The following is a 26,029-nucleotide window of genomic DNA, read 5'->3' as shown; positions in this document are numbered from 1 at the left end:
GCTACACAAAGAAGCCAGCGGGAAGAGGGTGCGGTAGCTGGAGAGGAATGGGCTGGAAGGCAAATCTAGGTGATGCGTATGTTCTTAGAGTGCCCCTGGGTCTTCCATGGATAGGTAGGATCTGACAAAAGAGATCTGTACAACAAAAAAATCCTCCACTCTGCTTGAGCATGGCATATTAAGCCCAGATAAAGATTCTCTCTTAAATGCACTCTCCTCTCTCTTTTCATCCCTCTTTTATTCCCCTCCCTCTGCAGTGGCAGAAGAAATTGCCCATGGTACCATTAGATAAACCCAAACAGCCCTCTCCATAAGACCTCCAGTTCCTCGTGCCGTCCCAGCTTGGCATCCCTTGGGTGCCTGTTCAAAAGGAAAACTCTGCGGTGCCTCCGGGGGATGTTTAACTCATTGCAATGGCAAGTATTTAGAGAAAACTCAACAAGTTCCAGGCTGTCAAAGCTTGGATCCAACTGTCAGGAAGAATTATGTCTGTGAGACATTTGATGGGAGGCAACGACCAATTTCATCATTTAAAAAAAGCGAAAAAAAAAAAAAACAACCCGCCATCGATGAGAACTGGGGCAGATGGCGATTGCTTTTCGCACAAGTGTGTCATTTGAATTTGAAACAGCGCTGCTAAGTGCAGTAAATGATGCTGATTAACTGAGATTATAGCTGCAGCAGGGATGTGATTTGTCTTTTGATACCAAGCAGAAACTTGGGCAGAGCAAACAGTTTGTTTGTTTTTTCCCTTTGAGTGGCTGATTAAAAATTGAAAGTCAGCAGAGGGTACATCAATAAACTGGTAATGAAGCATATTTGTCTAGAATTCCAAATCCTAATCTCACTCTTTTACAAACCTGTCACATCCCATGGTAAAAATCCTGTATCAGGCTCACTTCTTATTCTTAAGGTTGCTGATACCTTTAAATTAACTTTTATTTTACTGCTGTGTACATTTAAAAAAAAGAAACTAATACACATGTTTGTAAGCTAAAAACAATAATAATTTTGTCATTTATTTTATTTTATTTTACACTTTTGCCATCCAGGACCAGAGCGCATGGCCTTTCTGTACCTCATCCTGACCTTTGCTCTGACCTTCTGGTAATGCTGAGGTAAGTATTCCAAATGGAATGCTAACTAGAGAAAGCACAGGGAATCTTCTGTGCTGGAGGTGTTCCAAAACTGAGGCTTTAGTGCCCTCTATCTTCAAGTTAGGGTGGCAACGCAAAACAACATTTGTGGAATCAAAAATAAACCTCAAATAGTTTCTCACTCATTTCTGTTGTTTGCAGCTCTGGTTTCAAACCATTTCTAAAGACGGGATTCCAAGGATAAAATAGTCGTTTCCTGACTTGCTGCAGAGACAGCAACCGATGCCGAATAATTTGACCAAAATCTCCTTTGATTTATTTATGACAGTGTCTACAGGTCACCTTTCCTGAGATTAAAACTGTTCCTTTGTTCTGTTCTTTTCCTAACACAGTTTGTGGCATGTTGTGTCCACCTGGAGTACCGCTGACCTTCTGTGAGGCAGCTACCTGGTTAAAGCAGTCCATTTTCAAGGCTGTTCTTGCTCAAATCAAAACTCCATTATAGATTTTACCTCCAGGGGAACCTAGGGCTCACAAGGTCCTTGGCAATTTTACCTGAGGAAGAAGCTAAAAGGATTTGAATCTCTAAGGATGAGAGAGGAGAAGGAGGGTGTGAGGACCAAGGAGAAGGGTGGGATACTCACCTCAGGACCCTAGCCCCTAATCTTTCTCTTGCCAAGCAAGGACCAAAGCTGAGGGGAAAAAAATGGAGATTGAGATGCAGTTCAGTGGCATTGAACCCTAAACATCGGGGCCCTCAGAAGCAGTGAAGGAGGCAGAGATGTTGATAGACAAGTGGTGCAAAGAAAAAAAAAAAGATTTGGCAGATTGCTGTGGAGGGACTGCCAAGGGATCTGGAATCAGCTCCCAGAAATAAGAACTTCTAATACATTTAACATATATGGAAAAGCTGCAGCTCTCTCCTCGGACTATCCACAACCATTTGTACTAACAACACAGATGGAGGCCAAAAATGCAGACGGATCACATCAGGACATCTGTCACTTTGTTGCAACAGCCTGCATATTAGGTGACAAGGCTTCACCCATGGGCACAAGAAAAGATGGGTGCCGAGTATACACACACACACACACACACACACACACACACACACACACACACTGTATATACATGTGTGTGTGTGTGTGTGCGCGCGCCTGTGTGTGTGTATACTTAGAACATATAATAATGTTAACAATCAATGTTAAATAAATATTAAATGTTAAAGGTTAGCAATAAATTATAAATGTTCTATATTTAGAGGATATATACTCTAGATCGTCATCAAAGCTGTGGGTGCTGACATAATGTCGTGTGATGATAAGTGAATCAAATGTTTTCAAAATGTCTTCATTTGGGGACGAGCAGTGAACAGAATGATGCCCTACAGGAATAATTAAAACATAATTACAGCTCATCAGCTGCGCAAGTGTTCACAAAGTGCTGCTGCTGAAGCTCTGCTGCTGTCCTCGGGGCGTCCGCAGAGTCGCAGCCACGGAGTACCAGGGTAAAAACATGGCTGCAAACGCTTGTTCTTTTGTTGTAGCAATGGGGCAAGCTGATGTTTTTAGATTGGAGCCAAATCACTGTTAAAGTCTCTGGTTATTTTATGGGACTCTTGTCATTTGAGGATTATCAAAACAAGCCTTTAATCTTGCTGCCATCGAGAGTTTAATGTAAGATATCTAAGATATCTATCTGTTATTTTTACAGACGTGTGCGTGAACACACACACACACAAACACGCGTCCCTACATCTCTACTGACAACGGTCTTTTTCTCGGGTACTTTGGCGCCACCTAGTGGTCGCAACCTTGACTGTCCCATGCTGCTGTGGCACTTTAACAAGTCCAGCATTGTCAGGCTGTCTGCAGGCCATTAAAGCAATTACTTCTCTCATCTTCTGCTGTCTGAAGCACAGACACAGATTTCAGAGCCAATCAAACTTTAAATTGACATGATGTTTGTCCTGTCTCCAGGTTGTAGTTCTTCTTGGCAGTCATTGATTTTCCAATGACCCTTCCATAGAAATGGAGCTGGCAGTGTCATCCCGCGAGGGTAAAGGGTTTGTGACGAGTGCGCAGGACGTTGCTTGATTCCAAGGAATTACTTCCTGTAGGCAATGTGATTATTTTATCCACCTGAGAGCATTCCTGTAACAATCCCAGTGTCAGACTGCCTTAGATTCAAACATCCTTTCTCTACACTCTCCATGTCTTTTCCTCCCATAGTCCAGAATGCAAGCGTAATAATCTTTAAACCGTAGGATTGTTTAGCGTTTGGTCTGCTCAATGTCCAACAGTTAAGGTCACTAGGAGTGCTAAAGCTGTTATACCTGATTTGACTTATTCCAATTTCTGCTGCTTTACATTTCTATTCGTTTCTGATATTTAAATGTTTTCCAGCATTCACTCTTCCATTATAGTCATGTAATACCTTTAAAAAAAGATGTGATTATCTAAAACCCTCAAAGCATGGCACTAGTATATTTTGGCCAAGGATATCTTTTTATTCATTGTTCCAAAGATGCCAATTATCATTACAAACTAGTTTTTCAGTGTCCACTTCATTCTTTTGATATGTGTATATATAATCTTGCTGTAGAAAATCACTATCTATTTTTCTTTATATCCAATAATAGTTACTTTAGGACTGAAACAAGAAATACGTTTGAAAAACACATCTGTCCCTAAAAAATGAAGGAACTCCCGGGAATAGATAAATGTTTACAGCTGCTCTTCAGAACGGAGGATGTTTACTGCGAATTTCACTTATCAGGTAAACAGGAAATCGCATCAGATTAACAACTGTGTCCTCGGAAAGCCTCGTGCACATGTAAGTACATGTATATTCACCATTTTGTTGGTGTTGTTGTAGCTTTTTTATAATGAGGAGGGTTCAGTGTACACTACAGGCCAAACAATGTATACTAAAACACTGTAAATGCACCTTGACCTCTTTCTTTTTTATGATCTTAACTAATAATATCTAAAGAATCTTTAAATCTCATTGATGTTGACATTCAGAACAAACAGAATAGCTCTGCATAAAGGAGCTAAAAACAAAGTTTGGAAAGTAATATTCTATTCTATTCTACATAAACACGAAACACCCATGATGAGCTTAATGTTCTACTAAATGTTATGAAAAACTGGTATCATATGATTAATGATCATATAATTTGGATACCGGATATGAATGCATGTATGTATGTGTGTGTGTGTGTGTGTGTGTACGATGACCAAGATGTCAACTTTTATTACTACTATTAATTATAAAAATCCTTTTTTTTACTAATTCATATCTTTATTTATAACTAGACTGACAAAGTGCTGTGCAAAGAGAACACATAATACAAGACATAATAAATACATACAAGGAACAAAAACACATCATAAATGTACCATCAACAGCATGATAATAGAATAATTAAACAGTAAATGAATACGCAGCAAACAAAAATATGCATTCTTTAACGCTTAATTTTTGTACTCGTGGAAAACAACAATATATAAATAACAGACGAATAGGCATTGTGATTTTTGAAGTGGAAAACATTAGGAAGAGTGTATGGATAACAGGCTGTATCCTGTGTATCCTCAAACTGGAATGGTTTAGAGTAAACAAGGCTGATCCTACATTCCCCCTACGTTTAATTGTGCAGCAAATATAATCGGCCTTTACTCTCGCAGTGAAATTTGCATTCGAGTTGGTGTTACACTGTTTTCCGTGGAGCTTTCGTGGTCCGCTCTCGTCAAAACCCTGAGGTTTTAATTGAACCATTCAAACATAATTGGCTTTTGGTAGATGTCTAGATCAGAGATTCCTGTCGGAATACCGACTAAAATGATTTTAAATGCACAAGTCAATGCATTACGTAGCAAATCTAATGAACGTGACACAAATACTGAGACAGACAGAACAAAAGTAAAGATGTGTTATAGGTTTTGTTCAGTTCACAGTTCTATTCCCCAGTGGTGCTAACCAGTGCATGTGCTGTGACCTATTCATTTTATACATCAATACTGTAGAAGTATCATTTCATCAATAGTGAACCCTGAACTATTGCTGCTAATATCATGGTTTGATAATAAAATCACTCCAGGGGGGAAGTGCCCGGCATTCGCTGCCGGATTATCGTCCATCACTCAGACACTTGCACCCATTGGGAAAAGAAAGGGTGTTTTCCTGATTGATACTGTCTTTCACCTCTAGGGGCAGCGAGTCGAAGAGATGGTCCTCCACTATCAGGCAGCTTCTGCGCAGGAGTCGGCAGAGGCTGAGCTGAGGGGGGAGGCGATCCAGGCAGTTCCCCTTCAGTTCCAGGTGGGTCAGCTGGGAAAGCTGGCCGATCTTTTCGGGAATGGATGCGATGCAGTTGTGGCTGAGACACAAGCTCTTCAGTTTGCCGCACTTGAACAGTTGCTTCGGAACCACCTCCACTTTGTTGCCGTTGATTGCGAAATGTTGGAGGTTCTGCAGAAAGCCTACTTCTAGTGGGATCACCACGACGGAGTTGTGGCTTACATCGAGGTACCGCAGTTTGAGGAGGGTGAATAACGAAGAGGGCAGAGCCTCCAGTTTGTTGTGGGAGAGGTACAGACACTCCAGATTTTTGACGTGGCTTATGGACACTGGGATGGTGACGATCTTATTGTGCCACAGCTTGAGGCAAGTCAGTCGCTTCAAATGCTGGAAGCTGATGATCTCCTCAATGGTACAAATATTGTTGGATTTAAGATCTAGATCTTGGAGGTTGGTCAGACTGAAGATGGCGTGCGGGATTCTCTCCAGCTCACAGTTGAGAAGCTCCAGTACAGCCAGATTCATCATTTTCTTCAGACTGTTCAGGACCAGAAGCTTCGTGCCGTCGTTGTGAACGACCAGCTTAATCAGGTGCGGGGAGAGATCCGTGATGTTGGTGGGGATCTTTGTGAGGTTGCTCTTTAGCTGCAAAACCTTCAAGTGCCTGAGGTCCCGCATGGACTCCAGCCCGATCATTTTGTTATTTTCCGAGTTTAGATTACCGACTAAGTAGAGTTCCCTTAAATTTCTCAGCATATAAACCCAGCTGGGAATCTCCGCAACGTCGGTGAATTTGACGAGAAGGCACCGGAGGTGATCGCGAAGAAAAATGAACGCGGTTTGCTCGACTTTGGCGGGACAGTGATAGAAATGCAGCTCCTGGAGGTTGGTCATTTGGGAGATCTTGGCCGTTATTCTGGCCTCTGGGATTAGCTCGAGTTTAAGGATTTCCAAGTCCGTAAGGTCAAACACAGCGTCTGGAACACCAGAGAGCATAAAAAGGTGGAGTTCTGACTTATCCTGCGGACTGCGGGTCACGTGCTGCCGCAGCTTCTCGAAGGTCCACTCGTGGTTCAGACTGATCTCCCGCAGTTTGTTCTCACTCACCTCAGAGAGGAAAACTCCGAAACGCTTGGAATACAGCTGATCGTACTGATCAACCATGTGGAGGAGGAACGCAAAGTCGTTCTTGACATCGGGAATGTCGCTAAAGCTGCTCTCCTCTCTGACTTTTTCGAAGGAGTACTCCTTCAGCGGTCTCCGGAAAAGCCAGAAGAGGGTGTAGATGCAGATGGTGCCATAAACACACATGATAGCAATGTAGCTGACGAGGAGCTTCTTTAGCATGAAAGCCATGTTGTGCGTGCATTGGAATTTCGTATATCCAGTCAAATGCTTTATCTCGGGCTCACACACGTGGTCAAAGTCTATGGATGCCACAAAGGTCATGATGTAACACAGGATCAAAATGAACTTGACTGTTTTGATGACTGTCTGAATAGCGTAGAGTCTGTAAATCAGGTCGCTGTCTTCCACGTGGGCGCGGAATTTCCGGACTTTTTCGAACAAGGCTTTCGCTTGCTCGCCGTCCTTTTTGTCCAGTATGGTCATGGGGGGAACTTCACTTACAAGCTTTTCCACAGAAAACGTGACTCCCGATTTATTCAAGACCGGGGCGGACTGGTTCGGACTCCCCTCCTCGCTGCTCGTGGACAGATGCTTCAGGAGGGTGGAGGCACCAGCCAGCCTCTGCTTGTTCTCTTCGGAGTCCTCACATGCGGTTTCAGACAGAGCTTTGGTGGTCCACGGTGACTCGAAACATTTTCCCAGAATGGAAACGAAATGTTCGATTTTGGAACTTGTCTTTGGGTACTTGAACCAGAAGTTGCTACTGACCATCAAAACAATGGTGTGGATTAGAGCGAGGTAAGGGAAATATTTTGAATACCAAGGAAGAGCAACATGGTAGCACATCTGGTTGACAAAAACATACTGCTGAAAGTCTAACTTGGTCCTCACACCAGTGGGCTGAGGGGGGCCCACGGTCCCTGACTGTGAGCTGAGGTGAACTGCAGGGGTGATGCTATCAGGAGGCCTTTTAGCCATTAAAGGAGCTGCTTGCTCTCCGATTATACTTTCTTTGTCCCATAAGCTATCAGCTGTTGCTGGTGGTCGGGGTTCTAAGAAACCCCCGACTGGTTCAGGAGCTTGTTCCAGAACTGGAAGACAAACCACTTGGTCTTTGGTTAACTGCATGGTTCCTGAGAATATAGCCAACATCAACATGACGATGCCAAGATAATCCATGAAGACATCCCACCATGGTTTTAATATTCGGTACGTTGGCTGGATGTCATTCAGAGATGCTACTTCTGTGAGGGTGAACATTCCTGAAATTCAAAAAAAAAAAGAGCAAAAATTATTATCGGAATAGTGATAATTGCTGCATTCTGCTGAACCTTGGGGTCTTTTTAATAAGCCATCATGATATACAAAGTAATGAATAAAAAGTCGTGCTAAATTTAAAATCGTCAACGATTACAGTTAAAACGTGCATGTATGGATGCGTTAGATTTCTTGTGTATTATATTTAAACATTGGAATTGTCACAACATTTTAGAACAAATTCCTCCAAATACAAAAAAAGCTTGTTAGCATTTCTTGGTTTTCAAGAGAATAATAGCTTTCAGACATTAACTCTTTACGTACTTTTTTAAAATTTAATCGTATTCAATTGAGTATTAAGGATCTAGAAAGATCCTTAGGTTTAGGTCAGGCATGTCCAAAGTCCGGCCCGGGGGCCAATCACGGCCCGCGGTAAGATTTCATACGGCCCGCAACTTCAGTCTTACAATGTATTATTTATGGCCCGCTGGCACTAACAGACTAAATAAATCACTAAAATGTAATTCCTCCTTTCTTGTAGATCTTGTAAAAGACAAGAGCAAAATTTACTTGTTTTAAACTTGAATGATAACAGACAACTTTGCATTACATTTATCAAACTCATGGAAATTTAAGGTATTCCATACAGTTCAGTGTTCAATGTTATCTGACTCTCCAGATATGAATTAAAGGCAGATTTGTGTTTTTAGAGTTGTTCACGTCTGCCTGAGTGGCTTATATTTGGTTACACTGCCATTTGAAAAATAAAGAGAATTGTGACAATGAAAATTGTTTTATAATAGTGTACATTTGCATGTAACTTTTCTGGTTAAAAAAACATCAGAAGGATCTACTGGCCCCCGGGCATCTTCACGTTATCAAATCTGGCCCTCTTGGCAAAAAGTTTGGACACCCCTGGTTTAGGTGAATTAGCGTGTAGTTATAAATACGGCCACAAGAGGGGGATGAATAACCGAACGTAAACACTGGCAGATATGGACGCATCACTGCACTGCTGATCAGCACAAATATCACTGTCACTTGAAGGAAGGAAATGTGCATGGCCAATATAAAACAAGAAATGGATATCACACTATGTCACCTTTAATGTGTGGAAGAAAGTTGTATAAAGTCCTAGACAGGTCATCTGGTATTCTTCATGGAAAAATACCTTCCAAAACATGACCAAATATTACGATCATAGCTCCAATTCATTATATTCCCCTTACATTTTAACTAAGAGGATATCATTGGAACATGGGATTTGATTAAACGCGTTCACAGTGGTCTTTGTTTGGTGTTGCATGAAATCATTGAAGCTCTATCTACCTTCCCAAGTGATACTCGAGTCGCCTAAAATCCACATGCAATATAGATATATAGTTCAATTTCTATGGAGTTTATTTGAACCTGCAAACCGGGACATGGAGCACTTTATGTGTGACAGAGAAGGCAAACATTTATTCAACTTTTGCAGACATAAGGTCCTCCAGAACCGCCGCTCTCAGTTCAAGCAGCCGCCTCCATCATTGTGGTTCCTGAGGAGCTGCGTCAGCGCAAACATCAATTATAAAGGGCGGATAATAGGATAGCCCGTTAATTGTGCGTGTTTCTGCCATTTTTAATGACAGCGGACAGAGTTAGAATCATGTTTGTGTTGGAGGCTGCAGCTCTAGAGTGAATGAGAGACATGAAGGTCACTGTTGTGTCGAGTCAGGCTGCAGCCAGAGCAGGTTCAGACCGGCTGGCGGCAGCGGCGAGACGCATCCGTGGACACGAAAGAAGGGTTCAACCCTGGCGGTTCAGCAATAAACGGAGTCTCCTTCACTGTCAAGAGTAGCGGCTCCATTCGAACATTCGCTCTAAGCCCACCGTTACGGCACTACATCAGCAAATCCGCTGACATATTTGAAAATAAAGGCTAGCACGGTGGTAACACCGGCAGCTCCAGCGGATGAGCTCCACTCGCTGACGCCAAGACACACTCACCTACGCGGGGTAGAATCCTGCTATGTCGATGCCGGCTGTCCTGGAGAACTCCTCCGGTTATAGGCCATGTTTCGTTAGGAAAGTATAAAGACGCGTTCTTCGTATGTGTCCGATGGTGGGGCCTGCCGGTCGGGTTGGTAAGCTACTTAGCTGACTACCCCCACGCCGCTCCAGATGGTCGGGTCCTCTGCCTCCGAGAGGAGCGCAGCAGCACCAGCTGCTGGAGGGAGAGTCGGCTCCGGAGAGCCGGTCAGCATCAACATCAGCTCACAACACGCTTCTTCCATGGAGGAGAAAACTTCTTCAAATGTTATTATTTAACACTAATATGGGATGCTATTTTTAAGGAACAATAATTAGAAGTAGCATGCAGACTAATGACCATGACCATGCAGACTGATTGAATGTTGTAATAGTGCTGTGTATAGTTTTTTTTGTATATTTTCTTTGTGTAAATCTTAAAGTTGCCTTTACAACAAGAACCATTTGAACTTGAGAAACGAGCTACATAAAATGATCATTATACTCAATGCTTTATACACTGAGGATGTCTTTTTTTTTGCAGAGCCCATCAATCTCTTTACAAATAGCAGATGGATCCGTGATCCAAAGAATACTATACAGTATATTTATTAATAGGATTATTCTTTATTGCATATCCCTTTATTCTTTGTTATCTGACATTTCAAATAAAGTTAGGCTCAGAGTATTTTGATAAAAACATAAGCTCTGCCTTAATACCACATCACTCTTTATTTGGTCTCCTTAATGTGATTTTCAAAAAATGTCTTTTGGTATACATTTATAAAGCCAAACACGTTTTATACACTTGAAAATATATATTTATACCTACAAATATTGATATCGAGAAAGTTCATCACTTGTTTTGTGCAATTACATTTATGTAACTGTATCAGGAAGATAATACAAACACGTATAAAAGACAACAAATAAACATGTATAACCTGTAGTATCGCATATATAATACTACTGGCCTAAACATGAGGTTTTTCATATTCAGTAGCCTTCAGTTTTTTGCTTATAAGTATGCATTTTCACATAGGAGACAGATAGTATTTTTATCACCTAGAAAGTGAATTTGTCATTGTATAATATCTGTTACAAACCGTTAATACAACAAAACTGATGGCGCATCCCTGATATGTCACACATTTGGTGATAATACTTCAATATGCACTTTTGGCCTTCATCAAAGGACTAATGCTCAGTGCTACATTTAAAGTGTACAGTATTGGAATAGCATGTAGTTATAAGTTCATTCAAATGAAACATTTCTTTCTTAATTGGTTTTGCAGAACAAAAAGGCAACATTCTGCCAACAACAAGGCCTTTTACTCAACCTTCATTTGGTTTCTGATGTCTGACGGCAGCGTTTCAAACAGTGTTTCTTCCACTATAAGGCCACTGCGCTTCAAAGCACGACAACAACCGAGCTCCTGGGGGAGGACCTCAAAGTGGTTTCCTCTTAGTTCCAAACATGACAACTGTGCAAGATAGGAAATCTTTGGTGACAGTATGGACAGTGAGTTTTTACCAAGTTTTAGCGTCTTGAGCTTCTTGCAAAAGAAGAGCTCGTCGGGTAGATTTTCAATTTTATTACATGTGACGGAGAAGTACTGCAGACTCTGAAGGACTCCAATTTCTGGAGGGATGAATCGGATGTCATTGTTGGAGAGGTCTAGGTAGCGCAGTTTGTTGCACAGGAACAAATGCGAAGGCAATATTTCAATCTTATTGTGGCTGAAGTAAAGGCGCTCTAGGCTACCCAGCTTCTTGATGTGCTCGGGGATATACATGATGCTGTTGTACCACAATTTGAGACAGGTAAGTTTTCGAAGATGCTGGAAGCTGATGATCTCCTCTATCGAGCGAAGGTTATTCTCTTTCAGGTCAAGCTCTTGCAGATTGGAGAGGCTGAAGATTGCGTGTGGGATGCGCTCCAGATCGCACCGCAGCAACTCTAGCTCAATCAGATTGGACATCTTCTTCAGGTTGTTGAGCATGACTAGCTTGGTGCCATCATTACGCAGGTACAGTCGCTGCAGATGGCTGGATACATCCACAATAGACTGGGGGATCTTGGTCAAATTACTTTTAAGGCAGAGGGTTTTCAAACACTTCATCTCCCGCAGTGACTCAAAAACAATATTTTTGGAGGCATCTGGGCTGAGGGATCCCGTAAGATACAGCTCCTCCAAGTTCCGCAACCCATACAACCAGTTTGGAAGTTCCCTGTTATCATCAAACTTCACCCTCAGCACTTTGAGGTTCTCTTTAAGGAAGGAGACGGCTGTGGTGTGTAGCTTCAAAGAGCACTGGCAAAGCGACAACTCCTGAAGATTCTCAAGCTGAGAGATCGAGGCAGGGATGGTAACATTGTTGATGATCTCTAGTTTGAGAGACTGCAGTTCCGTCAGCTCAAACACAGTGTCTGGCAACCCGGGAAGCATGAACAGCTGAAGTTCAAGTCTGTTGTTGGTGTTAGTCTGGAGCTTTTGTCGGAGCTTCTCTGCAGTCCACTCGTGATTGAGATTGAGCTGCTTCAGTTTGTTCTCGCTTACTTCTGAGAGAAAAACCGCAAATCGTTTAGAATACAACGGGTCGTACTGATCAATCATGTGCAGCATGAAGGCAAAGTCATTCTTGACATCGGGGATATCGTTGATGCCTGTTTCCTGGCGCACGTACTCAAAAGAATATTCCTTGAGGGAGCGGTAAAACAGCCAGTAAGAGGTGTAAAGACTGGTTAATCCATAGACCGCCACCAAACACAAGTAGCAGTACGACAGTTTAGAAAACAGATGAGCCATCGTGTGATTACATTCAAAGTCGTTATAGCCTGTCATGTCCTGGATATCAACTTTGCATTGCACACTGTTCTGAACTTTATTCACAAACGAGCTGTTATAGCCAATAATGAGAAGGAATTTAAACACCTTAAACACCGTCTGCCGAACATACATGAGGTAAAGAATGTCTCCTTCCTCAACATGCAGACGGAACTTCTTTACCTTTTCGAATAGGGCTTTAGCTTGCTCGCCTTCTTTTTTGTCCAGCACGCTTGCAGACGGTTTGTCAACGACAAGGATTTTTTCTGGGATTGATCGTAGCGACTGTGTGTTCTCCAAAGTTTCTTCCTCGGGAGACATGACGACATTGGACCTAGCGGTGGTGCTCTTCTTTGGGACTTTTTCTTCGGGATTTTCTCCGGACACCTCCGACAAGGCTCGAGTGGTCCACGGAGAGTCGAAACACTTACCGAGCATTGAGATAAAATGCTCTATTTTCGAGCTGGAGCCAGGGAATTTGAACCAAAAGTTGCTGCACACCATGAAGATGAGCGTATGTATCAGAACCAAGTACGGGAAGTACTTTGCATATGGATGGATAGCCTTCTCATAACACATCTGATTGATGAAGCTGTACTGCTGGAGATCCAGATCCGTTTTCAAGCCAGTCAATTCTTTTGTGCCCACTGGAACATTGGACTGAGGCTCTGGAAACAATGCCACTTCCAGGTCGCTTTTGTTTGCTGCCGGCGCTACTCTCTGAGGAAGGCAGATGATTTTATCTTGCATTACCTACAAAAACAAAGCAAAACAATATAATTAGATCAAACAGCCATTCCTACCATTCCAGACAAGGATGATTAATAATAACAACAATAATAATAACAAAGTATTTGTAAACCCTGCAACTACTTAAATATCTTGCCATCAACAACAGTTCATCATTTAATGCAGGCTTAAAACGTTCACCTTGTAATCTCTGTAGAGTGTCCAGAAGGATAAATATTTAAACTACATCAAATGACTCTTGCTTAGAGTTGCCAGACCTTTTAAAAATACCAAGAACAAACAAGATGTTACTGCTAAATTGATTTGATTTACAAATTTGAAGACTCCCTAGACAGCCTGATTTTTAGTTATTGTGCAGAGCAGGAGTCAAGAACCCAGTCCCATGGGACCTTTGATCCAGCAGGGTTATACCCACCCCTCTAGACGACCCCCTTCTCTCTCCCAGCACAAACCAATTGCTGAGCATCAAAACACAAGTGGTAGCATCCGTTTGCACGCCTGCATGCTCCAATATGACCCCACAGTAAGTGCATACTGCATTACTGATGAGAAGGTATAATTAATGACCTCAGTTTAAGATTAGCCTACACACTTGATGGCAGTGTGGCAAAAAGTTCACAACTTTATTCACATCTTGCTATTAGGTTCTGTAAATAATTTGGCGCTATTTTCAGGATTTACACTACAGGGTAAAGAAGGGGCCTAAAATATCTTATTTCACATGCAGAGAGAAGCTCAACTCTAAGTTGAACCAAAGGGGGTCATTGTCTCATGTTTATGAAGAGAGTTTAGGTGGGGAAATATTTCCACTGGTTAGCTGACGGGCTGAATGCTTCCTTTGCTGCACACAGTTCACGTCGTAAAATGGGGTAAATGAGGCTTTGAGTTGGTGCCAAAAAAGAAGGAAGGGCCATAGTGCTGCATTAGAGAACTGCCTTGCTTTTGGAAACTACATTAGCTTTTAAAGAGAAGACTTCAGAGTTCTTCTCCATTTGCATTTTCAAAGACGGTCACATTTGGAAAAACAAGAGACAGGAATTGCTGCACGACCTTATAAAAGAGGTCACAGTCTGTTCCCTTATATAGACATGTGATGCTGAGACATTGTTACTAACCTGAAGCGTGCATCCAAAGACACCAATCATAAGCATGATCACAGACAGATAGTCAGTAAACACATCCCACCATGGCTTCAGAACTCTGAACGCTGGCTGTTGTTCAGAGAATTGTCGAAATTCCATCACAGGAATCATGCTGCCTGTTGCAAAACAACGGAAAATGATGTCACGTCACTTTCAGAACATATAATACTCAGAGCGGTGAAGAAAACCAGCAGAGACAAAGCAATTGGCATACATGTAGGTCTTATTTATGACTACCACCACGTCTCTTGAAAATTCAGCAGCTCAAAAAAGTGCGACAGGTTTTGGATAAAATGTTACATTTGTTCCTGTTCCTGAGTAAAACACATTTCTGTGGATCAGGAATGTTTCCCACTACTACCAGCAATAAATAAAAAAAAACAGTACGTTTTCAAAGTAGAACAGGATGACTTTAACATTATTTCAACAAATCAGCTTTAATCTGAAACGTCTCTCTCCTTATAAATGAGTTTAAGACACATTATATATAGAAGTCTGTTAAAATAAACACCTCTATATACTTTTAACTTCAATTCCTCTGACACACTCGAAGTGCGTGATGATCATTTGTTCAAAAGGATCACAAAACACCCAAAACACACCAAAGAGGCATTTGAGATTTGATCACAAGAGCCCATTCAATTGAAAGCTGTCTGCACGTGAGCAGATCACCCTGGACAAATGTTCGAGTGTGCTGGAAACAGTCCTGACACCTTCCACGCAGCTGCCAGAGCCTCATCACTGAGTGACAGAGGTCCAGCACCGAGGTCTGAAGCCATTCTTCACTATAGTGAAGGTACACGCAGCAGACAACAGCATCTTGAAGCTATGAAGATGCAGACATGAGACACAAACCTCAGATTTTCCCCCCCAAAAAAAAACTTTTGTTGTTTCTTTTTACATTTCCCAATGTGGTTTGTCAATGAACTATAAAAACATTTTGTCTGTCACTTTTTTCCTCTAATTACTATGAATTTTACTATGAAGCTCATTGCTATCTGTGCTGTCCTTGTTGCCTGTAAAGAACAGTAGGGAATAAATTAGCATTTAGTAAAGTTTCCCACTGAAATGTGAGGTTGCTCCAACACTGCTCTCCCTGGGGTCACCTTGTCAGCTGCTTTCTAAAGTTCCAAGTGTCCTATTTCCAATAACTGTCTGACATTAGAATATCTGCAGTAGAAAGGAAAATATAAAGGCTGAGGGAAAGAATCCGTGAGTTTTTACAGCTTGCTCTTAGATATACAGTATTTAGAATGATAAAACTGGAAAAAATGTATCCAAAGGCAAAAATGTGCGTATAAAAAAATCCAGGAATGTATAATGAATACTGACAGATAAGTCAGAACATAATGTACAGTTATCATCATCAGATCTATAAAACATAGTGATAATATATACATACACTTTATTTCAATATTCTTGACTTTAGCAGTGTTGTATTGATAAATATAACACCGAAAGCCTTTGGACGGTCTCACTTTAGTTTTTCTAGACATAACACCTTGTATTGGTTCTTAGTGTTATAACAACAGGAGGAATTGAGAGTAGAAATGTGGACAGGCAGAACTTTATGGAGCATAACTTCAGTCTGCCAAGGGATTGTGGCATGTTTCTCACTTTTCTCTAGCTACCCATGCCAGTGGTGGTTGCTTCTTGTTTGGAGAAATACTCATCAATATTTAGTAAATCAGGCTGATTAGCAAAGTTAGTTGATCCACATTAAAGAAAATAATTCACTGAAAAGAATGAGCGGTGATCAATGTTGAATTTGCATCAGTCATTCAAACTAACTTAAGTGTTTAATTCCTCACTTATTCATTGTTTGTGCTATTACTGTGTCATTATTATTAAATCACTTCTCTAACTGACATTCATTTACAACAAAATGATGATGATGATTAGAATATTGATCTATGGTTTGTGTGTAAGTGTTCTTAAATTTAAAATAATTTTCTCCACATTTCAGCACAGCATAAGAACACAAAACAGAACCTAAAGCACTTGTACGGTGTCCTGAAAGCCTTCAGGCTTTGGTTCTGTCTTTTAGCCTTTCTATACAGACTTTCCTATTGTGTCCCTGTGCCTATATGGGTCCATATAGGTGTGAGTGGGATGGAAATAGTGTATGTGTCCATTGATGAGCGGCAAAGTCCAGCAAACATTACCGACAGGATCCTAAACAGTTCCCATCAAGTTGCACAAACCGATGTTTTAAAAATATGTAAATACAAGTGCAGAGTTTCAAATACACAGCCTGGGGAAGCGGATGTGGTGGGTTGCTTTAAGATTCCAAGACTCTTATTTTATTAGGAAAAATCCTGTCTTTCCACTGGATGAGTCAGCCTTTGATTTAAGCTGACCAGGCCATATCCCTGTCCCTTCCTGACAGGAAATTTGTCTGAATCCCAGACAATCCCAGAACACACCCAAGCACACACACACACACACACCCAAGCACACACACACACACACACACACACACAAAAGCTCTAAGGAAGGCAGCTTGTCTTGGTTTTAAAACGGAGGCTGATAAAAAGTCCGATTCCACTGCCACTATTTGTAAACCATCAACACGCATCAACAGTGAATCATTCGGTTAGAAGTTAACTTACGACCGAGGGCATGCTCTGATGAAGTTAAAGGCTTTTACTGACATCACCCTTCTCCTCCAACCTTTCAGATAACTCTAAACTAGTTGGTGAGACTGTGTTCAGTCCCGATAAGCGTGCTTGTGGATTACCTGATGAGTTAGAGCAAATGCCGGATCGAAAGGAGGAGATCTCTCATTCCCTCAGATCATGGTGCGCCCAGTCCGCCTGTCTCCGTGCCCAGTCCGAAGCTGTCCTCCTGTCCGCTCTCTGCAGCGTCCTGCCGTCCGTCTGTCATCAACGGGGCGGGGACTTCAGAACAAAGCGCCAGAAAATAATATTTACTCCCTTGTTTTCACTCAATAAACAACCTACTGTGTTTTGTCAAGTAGTGTAAATGACAGCGGATTTGCCCATGGTCAGTGGCTCCTCCCCCAGCCCCGCCCATTTTAAAATTTTAATAGTTTTAATTGTTGAGGTTTTGATCTTGGAAGTTTGAATCTTCCATGATCTTTCCAGCATTTCAACGGGGAACTGTCAAACTCTGTGGAGGCTGGCCAGAGACATTCATTCTCTCCTTTAGTTTAACCACTTTATTTTAAGTGAAAATGTTTTGGGGTTTGGTTTGATTGGCCACGACGGTGGTTCAACCTTGCCACAAGAATCTCCTTTACACACAAAAAAAGAGGCTTCTTATCCTATCATGAGCACATGCTCGCTGTTTAGAAGGTGTCACCAGCTGACACAATAAACAACCACTAATTTAACATTTAAGGATTCTTCCTAAGTGACATTTGACTACAGTACCTGGACACTTCCCACTATGGATGGCATCTTGTAGGCTTATCATAAGAGACAGAACTAAACTAAACACCTCTGCTATTTAAAAACAATGGTCACACAGCTCTCCACAGGAACTCAGTCGACAATAACAGTAACGTTTTATTACAAGACATTCTTCTGAGGGAGCGAGGTGAAGGTACTTTATAAGGCAGGAGGCTGAATCAGAAAGGAAGGAAGGGTTAGTGAGGGACAAAAAAATCATCCTGTGTTTCTGTAAGGAAAGAAAAACTACAGTGATATCAAATGGACTATTACCAGAAGGATAATAGCATTCAGAAAAACTGGAATATTAACACACAATCATGTAATTATGGAGTGTAGCAGCATTACAGGGTATTTAATTTTTTAAGTGTGTGTTATTCTGTGTGTGTGTGTGTGTTGGGGAGGGGGGGTACGATCAGAAAAACACTTCCATTTTACTCCTATAATGCACTAAATATTTATGAGTTTGGTATTTATTTTATTAATCCACACATTGGATTTTTTTTTATTTTTTTTTGGTGGTGGGGAGATACTGATTTTTGTTAATTCCACAGTATCTGTACATGAAATCCACACTCCTAATATTCTCTTGATACCCAGAAAAAAAACTTCCAATTCTGATTTCTTCCTCCCCCTTAATGAAATAGGTCCTGGTTAAAAGTGAGGACACAGCAGCCAACTTTGATATCCACTTTCCATTAAGAATCCTGAAAATGAGTCTATGTTACTCTCGTGGTTTCTATATGGTCGTTCATTCCCACTGTGATTTTGATCCCTTCTTCAGTCTCTAGTCATCTGTAGTATAGTATAGAGTGTTTAAATTATGAATATTCCAGAAGGGAGCCAAATCTGACAGTGGTTACTTGAGCAGAGGCCCCAAGTAAAATCCTATCATTCAAAACATTTTTGGTTAATTATCCTCAGAATTTCTTACAGATATGATTTCTCTTGTGCATTTAGTGATCAAACCATATCAACTGCTGACTTGGTCTTGTTTCTGTAAATTACATTTTAAAGCCAGGCGCTATGAGCTGCTGAGCTACGTTTACGTTCACGTTGTTTTACCCCAGATGTTTGTCAGATCACCGATTTAAAAATAAAAACAAAACAAACTCAACAGGTGAATATTGAAACCAATTCTCTTTTCAGGTTATGTGATTGTACTTTGTCTAAAAAAATGTTGTGATTGAGAATGAAAATGATGCACAAACAACATATACAGTTTAGCGTAAGAAAAAAGTATAGAGTTGAAAAATTCCGACAACAATGAAATCACTCACCGTAGCACCGCCCCTTGTTATGGCTCACCCGAAATGCCTGTAAGATTTTGGTCGTGGTTGTTTATTTTCTCTGAACGTAAGTTGACTTTTTGGCATCTTTACGTCCAGCGTTACGTGTCCTTATGTAGAAAAAAAAGAACCAATAGCTCATGTGAATATATCATGCTGCAGCTCTATCCAGTGTTGTCACTCCAGGCCAAGCTAGCTAAAACGGGACCACGTAATGCACATGTCATTTATAATAATCGCCCAACTATCTACACTAACAGTGTGGACGTTACATAGCGTACAATAAAGATGATGAAATGATAGTCGCTTACAGGCATTAACATAGAAACTTTCTGCGACAAAATTCATCATATTAGCGAGCAAGGTCAATTATAGGGAATAAACGGTCTGTGGTGTATTACAATGGCGCCATCTACCGTTGACATTGTGCATAGCGCTTAAAGGAGAATATCCTGCAATATACAGTATAATTAACACTTTTAATTATTTATCATCGGGGACAATTAAACAGCCCCAAACCGTTGTTTTGATTTGCATGCTCATACAATTCACACTCTTGGTCAAAGAAAGAGGTCATTACCAATCAATCCACTTTATAAACAATTAAAAATCATTGTTTGGCAAGGCAAGTAAAGTAGTCATAATTTAAAATGATTAAGGTTACTAGTTTTGTACTTGATATCATTTATATTACATATCATAACTGACTTATTTTAGTCAGTTCCGATTATTCGGACCAATGCCAAATGTGAAAATAACAAGACAGAGGTAAACATCGATCATGAGGAACACGTGTCTCTCTCTCTCTGCAGTATGAGCATCGTGCGAGTAGTGAACGGCCTCAAAGTAATTCGGCATTCAGTGAGTATAAACTGCAGAAAGGTGAGTCCACTTAATTATTCCTAAATGTGGCTGCTCTATAATATGCTGTTGTGCGCTAATCTTAACTTGAATCCAGTGGTTATTGCATAATCCTGTATTTGTTTTGTGCGGTTTAAAAGTCCACAAAAATGTTTGAGCACGTTGCTGTAAATGTATGTCTTTATAGGTTATTATGTGGTTGTGGTTCTGTTTTACTCAGTCTCGTTTCACTAAATATATATTTTTTAATTTAACTTATTATAAATAGGTTATTGTAAGGTGAGTGTACTGATAAAACTGGATGGCATTATATTAGAAAACTAAAAAATAAGCATCTGTAATATATCAATACTTCATTCTATTTAAAATAGTGTGAGAATAAAAGTATAGGCATTACTAATAGTTGATATAGAGAAATTGAAAATCCTAAATTGGCCAATGCTTATGTTGATTTACAGCTATTGTCGTAAAAGTTTTATGGCTGATTTAAAATGTTCACTACAGTGTAGAGTGAACAGTTCCAAAACTATTATTGGCCTCGTCCAGAGGTGAAGCTGTTTCAGCTGCCAGTTCTAGTCAGACACAATAACACAGGAGTGACCCATCCTGGGTTTTTGTTTCCAGCGTACAATGACGTCTCAACACAGAAACACAAGAAGAATCGAGGGCCTGGACAAGAATGTTTGGTAAGTAAGCTAATAATAAGCTAATAATCAAGGTGGCCAGAGGAGCGCCAGCACACACGCTGCTGGACTTTTCCTCTGAACTCGATGCAGTGAGCTGACTGTTCTTCTTTTCCCATTAACATTATAACAATTAAGACGTTTGTATGTTTTGAAAACCTGATATTCTTGTTCTTAACATTTGCTGTGAGTGGATCAAACCTACTTTCACAACATATTTGCCAAACAAGGAAATATCGCCAGTGTTGCTAAAACAGTTTTTTCCACTTTGTTTTGACGCTCTTTCAATTTAGGGTCTCTTTTACAGCGCTGGCAGCAGACCCATCGGTCGTGAACCTCGGCCAAGGCTACCCTGACATCCCTCCACCTTCGTATGTCAAGGAGGCGCTAGCGAAGGCTGCATCGGTGGACAAGCTCAACCAGTACACCCGAGGATTTGTAAGACTCCTAAAATATCTTATTTCCCTTCCTGTGGTCGTCCTTTAGATCAGTGGGTTACTTAAAAATCTAGCAGCCTTCGTAGACAAGTGGAATGATAGAAAATTGACATTTTACCAACTGTAAATGCATCTGTAAGCGTCAGACCTCTGTGGTCACCTGATTCCTTAAACATGTAGACCAGGGGTCACCGACCTTTTTGAAACCAAGAGCTACGTCATGGGTGTGTATCAATAACTTAGAGTGGGTAACAGAAAAGATCAATATTCAACACTTTATTATTATTAATCTCAGCAATTGTTTAGATGATCACTTCTACATTTGATCAGAAAAGAAAATGTCGAGTTTTCACCTGACCCTTTCAACCATAAGAAACTAAACATTTAAAAAAAATAACTTTCATTTTAATAAATCTTAACTGAACAAATCTACTACAATTCTGCTCCAAATCTGTTCCATTTTATAAACACACATTTTAGCTCCTGGGCCTTCTCTGACTGTAGAATGCTTCCTGGTGGGTAGTTAGCATTAGCATTGTAGCTTTCATGACGCGTAGTGAAGCGTCGCTCCACATTGTGCTGCTTCGCCGTCATCACAGTCGCCCCACAGATGCAACACACACACACCTTCCTTTCACAGTAGTAAAAAATGACTCTTCCTCCCATTCACTCTGAAAATGATGTCTTCTTTTTGCCGTGTTTTTGGGGTCGAAAATTGCACTTCACTGCCTGCTAGTTAATTCTCCACAAGCGCAAAGGTTCTTTCATGTGCACAACCTGATCTTTGAACTAGGCCAGAGTTCACCTTCACTTTATTCATATTTTTATTTATTTTTAAGACATTGTCATTTTAAAATCTATGTAAATGCAGGTGTGATTTTAAAAAAAATAGCGGTAGAAAAACATTTCTCCGACTCACCTCACTTGCGAGTTTTGCTATTTTTAGAACAGGCTTGCGGGCGACTCATGTGGTCATTGCGGGCGACTTGGTGCCCACGGGCACTGTGCCGGTGACCCCTGCTGTAGATACACTCACGACCTAACAAGTCCAAATCCTAAGACTCCAAATAGATGGGTAGGGTAGAGAGTGAACCCAGGAAGTACAAAAAAATGCAGTTTGCTTGACGGCTAAAGGGAGCTTTAAAAAATATCCCTCATTAAAGGAGAACTAATGTACGCTGCAATAGTACATGTTGCTGTCTTTAGCCAGGTGGCACAACCACTGCAGCCTTACTTGAAGGCTTTTTACTGACTCATTTAAGGTTTTATAAAGTTTCTAGTCCAAATGGAGAAAATCCAGGCTGGCCTCAACCAAAAAATAAGGATTTCTTACCAACTAAGTAGTTATATCAGATTAACTGTAGAAGAGCGACCAGGAGTTCCGTTTATGATTAAAAATAATGACGTCCCGAATCTGTTGATTAACCACGATATGTCCTAAAACCAAAAAATACACCATCGTGTTCTAACTAGTTAACTCTCCTGGTTTGCAAGGGTCACCCCAATCTGGTGAAGGCCCTTTCTCAGGTGTATGGGAAGATTTATGGACGGGAGATCGATCCACTGAAAGAAATCCTGGTCACGGTGGGAGGTTACGGTTCCCTCTTCAGCACCATACAAGCTCTGGTGGAGGAAGGGGACGAGGTGGGTTAATGCTGCTGTTTAGACAGTAAAAAGATGCTTTAACCAGTGTCCGCATCATTAAATGTCCTCTAGGTCATCATCATAGAGCCTTTCTTTGATTGCTATGTGCCTATGGTACGGATGGCGGGGGCCAAGCCAGTGTTAATACCACTACGCCGAGTAAGTGTTTCACAAATGCTGTACTAACTAGTGTAAATCCTGAGGATATTAAGAACCCTCATAAAACTTTTAGAAGTCTGGAAAAAGTTCCAACACCAGCGCCGACTGGGTTCTTGACCCAGATGAGCTCGCCAGTAAATTCAACTCCAAGACAAAGGCCATAATCATCAACACCCCCAACAACCCTATCGGAAAGGTGAGTGTACAGCCGCAGACGTCTCTCCAGCCTCTGGTGGACGTATGGGGGGGGGGACCGCTGACGTGGTGTTGCAGTCATTCCCGTCCTCCTCCTGCAGATTTTCACCCGAGACGAGCTGCAGATGGTCGCGGATCTCTGCATCGAACACGACGCGCTCTGCTTCAGTGACGAGGTTTATGAGTGGCTCATCTACAGGGGACACCAACACGTCAAAATCGGTATGCTAATGTTAATGCTAATGTTGTTTAAAGGTTCTGTAATTCTGGAGTTCCAGACAGCCCTTTAGAACTGATGAAGCCTCCTAGATGAGACGTGAGTCTCCAGGAAACTCCAACAGTCCAGTTGCTAAAATTAAACTACCGTAATCATGGCGGGGCTTTAGCACGTTCCCTCTGGCTACTTCAACTACCTTGTAAACAAAGCAGTGTGTGACTTGGCAGCTGTAAGCTAGGAAACGGATCGACCCTCCTCGGAGTTTGCTCAGGTGACATCTCGATTCCCGTCGAGGCAGATTGTGATCTCTCGTTCCTTCAGCCACTCTCCCGGGAATGTGGGACAGAACGGTCACTATCGGCAGCGCCGGGAAAACCTTCAGCGTCACCGGTTGGAAGGTGAGAAGCGCGTGGACGTAGCGGCTGATATCCAACAGTTCCCTCCTGGTTATGTTTGCTGTGCGTTGGCTCACCTAGCTTGGCTGGTCTATTGGACCCGAACACCTGATCAAGCACCTTCAGACCGTCATGCAGAACACCCTGTACACCTGTCCCACGCCCATCCAGGCAAGTGTGCGCCGCCGTGGGCTCGTTCACCACGACGATCTGCTTTGAGTCTAAAACCTGTGAGCGTTTAGGAAGCCGTGGCCCAAGGTTTGTTCCAGAACTTGGATCTGATGGGTCAGCCCGAGTGCTATTTCTCCTCCCTGCCGGAGGAGCTGGAAGGCAAGAGGGACCGCTTGGCCGCCATCCTGAAGGACGTGGGAATGACTCCCGTCATCCCAGAGGGAGGCTACTTCATGCTAGTGGATGTTTCATCTCTCAGTGAGTCTTAATATGACTCGGGATTTGCAATGTCCCAGTTTTCCACGGTGTTCCCAGAATGGTCTGGTAATATTCCAACATTTTGTGTGTTCCTTACAGATGTGGACCTGTCCCACGGGGGCGATGAGGATGATGAGGCATATGACTACAAGTTTGTGAAGTGGATGATTAAAGAAAAGGTCATTCACATGGCGGTTTGGCTCTAAAACGGATTTCAGACAACATATATTGTTATTTATTCTGATGAATCGATGTATTTGGAAGAGTTGCATTTATAATAGTGACGGTTTTAATTGGGTGGGAGAATTCTGGCAAATGTGACCAACCAGCCCACATCCAGTATAACCTGCACATTTAAGCTGCATCTATGTTCAGGATAACACACACACGTACCGCGGCCACTCTATTGTTTTACGTGTTTACGCGCTCTTTTCCGTGTGGTAGAAACTGGCAGCCATCCCCGTCACGGCATTCGTTGGTGAAGACTCCAGGAAGCAGTTTGAGAAGTACATTCGGCTTTGCTTCATTAAGGTAAAGATGAAAGTGTTAAGATGAAAATGTTCCCGGCGCGGTCGGGTGCTTTTGTGTGGTGTAAAAAGAGTGTGAGAATCTCCACTTCTTTGGGTCTCAACAGCAAGACAGCACTCTGGACGCAGCGGAGAACATCTTGAAAAACTGGAGGAAGATTTAAGATTCTGCAGCCTTTTCAGTGGAGCGTCGTCTCATTATGAGAAGATCTACGGCGAGCGCCCTGTTTTAACCAGGAAGTGTTTTTGTGCATCTTTGTGGGATGGAGAGAATAAATCATTGGTGCCTCTTCTGAAGTCGTTCTGTGTTTTCATTTTGAGCCGCCTTCATTTCGTCCTTCCAAGTTTCTTTGTTTTTTTAAAATTTGTTTCTTAAAAACATATTTTTTCCCATTGTTATTTTATTTTAGTGAAACATCGCTAATTAAAAAAACCTCATTGCAAAAGCAGCTCTAGATCTCTTAATTATTAAACCTGTATTTCTTATTGTTGCTTCGGGGGCTCGTTAAATAGTGCATTAATGGGTCCATGCGTGCCTTTCTGGCTTTTTATTTTTAGTATATTTTTGAATTTTTCATGCACATTGATAACATGCAAGGTTGTGGGCTTTTTGGGTGCTAACAATTTGTGGTTTTTTTTTTGCTTTTTAGCCTATTGTAAATAAATAAAAACTAACATTCTAGCATTAAAGACCCTGCGCACAAAAACGTGCTCATTAAATCTCATTCGAATCACTAGTTTTGGTCCCGCTCCAACAGAAAGGTCTCAAATCTCTGCGTAATGGGACTTCAAATATCCATTACTTCTATACGGTAACAATAAATATTTGATGGCGATGATTAGGGCTGATTTTTATGGTGCTTCACAGGAATATCTGATAGAGCAAAGAATGCTAATGCATGAAAACAAATGTTGCTGCTAATCTTTCACATGTACCAGGCCGCACTAATCAGAGCAGAAATAATCGAATTTACATAAAGAATATTGAACACAATTCATTTGTTGTAGTGTTTTTTTTTTAGAACCTAATAATTGAGCTGCATCACCTCAAAAAACTTGTAATTTAAATGTAAAAATATTTTCAAATTATTCATATTTGATCGCTGCCATCAACATATTTAGTGCTTTTTTTAACTGCTCTTTTTACTGGTGCAGATGAGTCTTATGTAAGGGGATGCCTAAAATGGTAAAGCGTGCCATGAATGGAGACGCCTCTTGCTGCCCGTTTCTTAAAGATATACCCAACTTCACCACCTTGCTGCT

At 41.4% G+C, this 26,029-nt stretch overlaps 3 protein-coding genes across 9 annotated transcripts; 1 reads left to right on the top strand and 2 right to left on the bottom strand.

Moving 5' to 3' along the window:
• Window positions 1-4,381: 4,381 nt before the first annotated feature.
• On the bottom strand, window positions 4,382-10,374 carry lrrc8db (leucine rich repeat containing 8 VRAC subunit Db). 2 transcript variants are annotated; one of them, XM_057038147.1, is made up of 2 exons: window positions 9,777-10,374; window positions 4,382-7,792 (listed from the first exon to the last, which is right to left on the bottom strand). In XM_057038147.1, the coding sequence occupies exon 2, from the start codon at window positions 7,788-7,790 to the stop codon at window positions 5,232-5,234; it is 2,559 nt and encodes an 852-aa protein (XP_056894127.1). In that variant the 5' UTR covers window positions 7,791-7,792; window positions 9,777-10,374; the 3' UTR covers window positions 4,382-5,231. The 2 variants fall into 2 exon arrangements, with proteins under 2 accessions (XP_056894127.1, XP_056894128.1); XM_057038148.1 differs by lacking the exon at window positions 9,777-10,374 and adding an exon at window positions 8,890-9,765.
• Window positions 10,375-10,509: 135 nt separating this feature from the next.
• Window positions 10,510-19,609, bottom strand: lrrc8c (leucine rich repeat containing 8 VRAC subunit C). Of its 2 annotated transcripts, none has more exons than XM_057038149.1 (4): window positions 19,211-19,609; window positions 17,258-17,417; window positions 14,491-14,633; window positions 10,510-13,378 (listed from the first exon to the last, which is right to left on the bottom strand). In XM_057038149.1, exons 3-4 carry the CDS (start codon window positions 14,626-14,628, stop codon window positions 11,129-11,131), a joined length of 2,388 nt encoding a protein of 795 aa, XP_056894129.1. In that variant the 5' UTR covers window positions 14,629-14,633; window positions 17,258-17,417; window positions 19,211-19,609; the 3' UTR covers window positions 10,510-11,128. The 2 variants fall into 2 exon arrangements, with proteins under 2 accessions (XP_056894129.1, XP_056894130.1); XM_057038150.1 differs by having other exon boundaries at window positions 17,258-17,396.
• Window positions 19,192-25,053, top strand: LOC130528593 (kynurenine--oxoglutarate transaminase 3-like). 5 transcript variants are annotated; one of them, XM_057038151.1, is made up of 14 exons: window positions 19,192-19,286; window positions 20,032-20,101; window positions 20,705-20,766; window positions 21,057-21,201; window positions 22,695-22,844; window positions 22,917-23,003; window positions 23,077-23,199; window positions 23,300-23,420; window positions 23,737-23,813; window positions 23,892-23,981; window positions 24,053-24,239; window positions 24,339-24,418; window positions 24,684-24,770; window positions 24,874-25,053. In XM_057038151.1, exons 2-14 carry the CDS (start codon window positions 20,033-20,035, stop codon window positions 24,928-24,930), a joined length of 1,335 nt encoding a protein of 444 aa, XP_056894131.1. In that variant the 5' UTR covers window positions 19,192-19,286; window position 20,032; the 3' UTR covers window positions 24,931-25,053. The 5 variants fall into 5 exon arrangements, 3 of the variants coding, with proteins under 3 accessions (XP_056894131.1, XP_056894132.1, XP_056894133.1); XM_057038152.1 differs by having other exon boundaries at window positions 23,892-23,985; window positions 24,057-24,239; XM_057038153.1 differs by having other exon boundaries at window positions 19,269-19,286; window positions 21,071-21,201.
• The last annotated feature ends 976 nt before the right edge of the window (window positions 25,054-26,029 follow it).

This window comes from Takifugu flavidus, chromosome 7, assembly GCF_003711565.1.
Source record: "Takifugu flavidus isolate HTHZ2018 chromosome 7, ASM371156v2, whole genome shotgun sequence".
NCBI lineage: Eukaryota > Metazoa > Chordata > Actinopteri > Tetraodontiformes > Tetraodontidae > Takifugu > Takifugu flavidus.
Note: the sequence above shows the minus strand (reverse complement) of the source record. Positions and strands in the feature narration are given on the sequence as shown.

Excerpts from the sequence above, each read along its gene's own strand:
- lrrc8db (XM_057038147.1), bottom strand. The coding sequence starts at position 7,790 with ATGTTCACCCTCACAGAAGTAGCATCTCTGAATGACATCCAGCCAACG.
- lrrc8c (XM_057038149.1), bottom strand. The coding sequence starts at position 14,628 with ATGATTCCTGTGATGGAATTTCGACAATTCTCTGAACAACAGCCAGCG. Across the intron at positions 13,379-14,490 it reads TCTTTGGATGCACGCTTCAG|GTAATGCAAGATAAAATCAT; the intron begins GTTAGTAACAAT and ends TTGTTTTTGTAG.
- LOC130528593 (XM_057038151.1), top strand. The coding sequence starts at position 20,033 with ATGAGCATCGTGCGAGTAGTGAACGGCCTCAAAGTAATTCGGCATTCA. Across the intron at positions 20,767-21,056 it reads GGCCTGGACAAGAATGTTTG|GGTCTCTTTTACAGCGCTGG; the intron begins GTAAGTAAGCTA and ends CTTTCAATTTAG. Across the intron at positions 24,240-24,338 it reads AGTGGATGTTTCATCTCTCA|ATGTGGACCTGTCCCACGGG; the intron begins GTGAGTCTTAAT and ends TGTTCCTTACAG.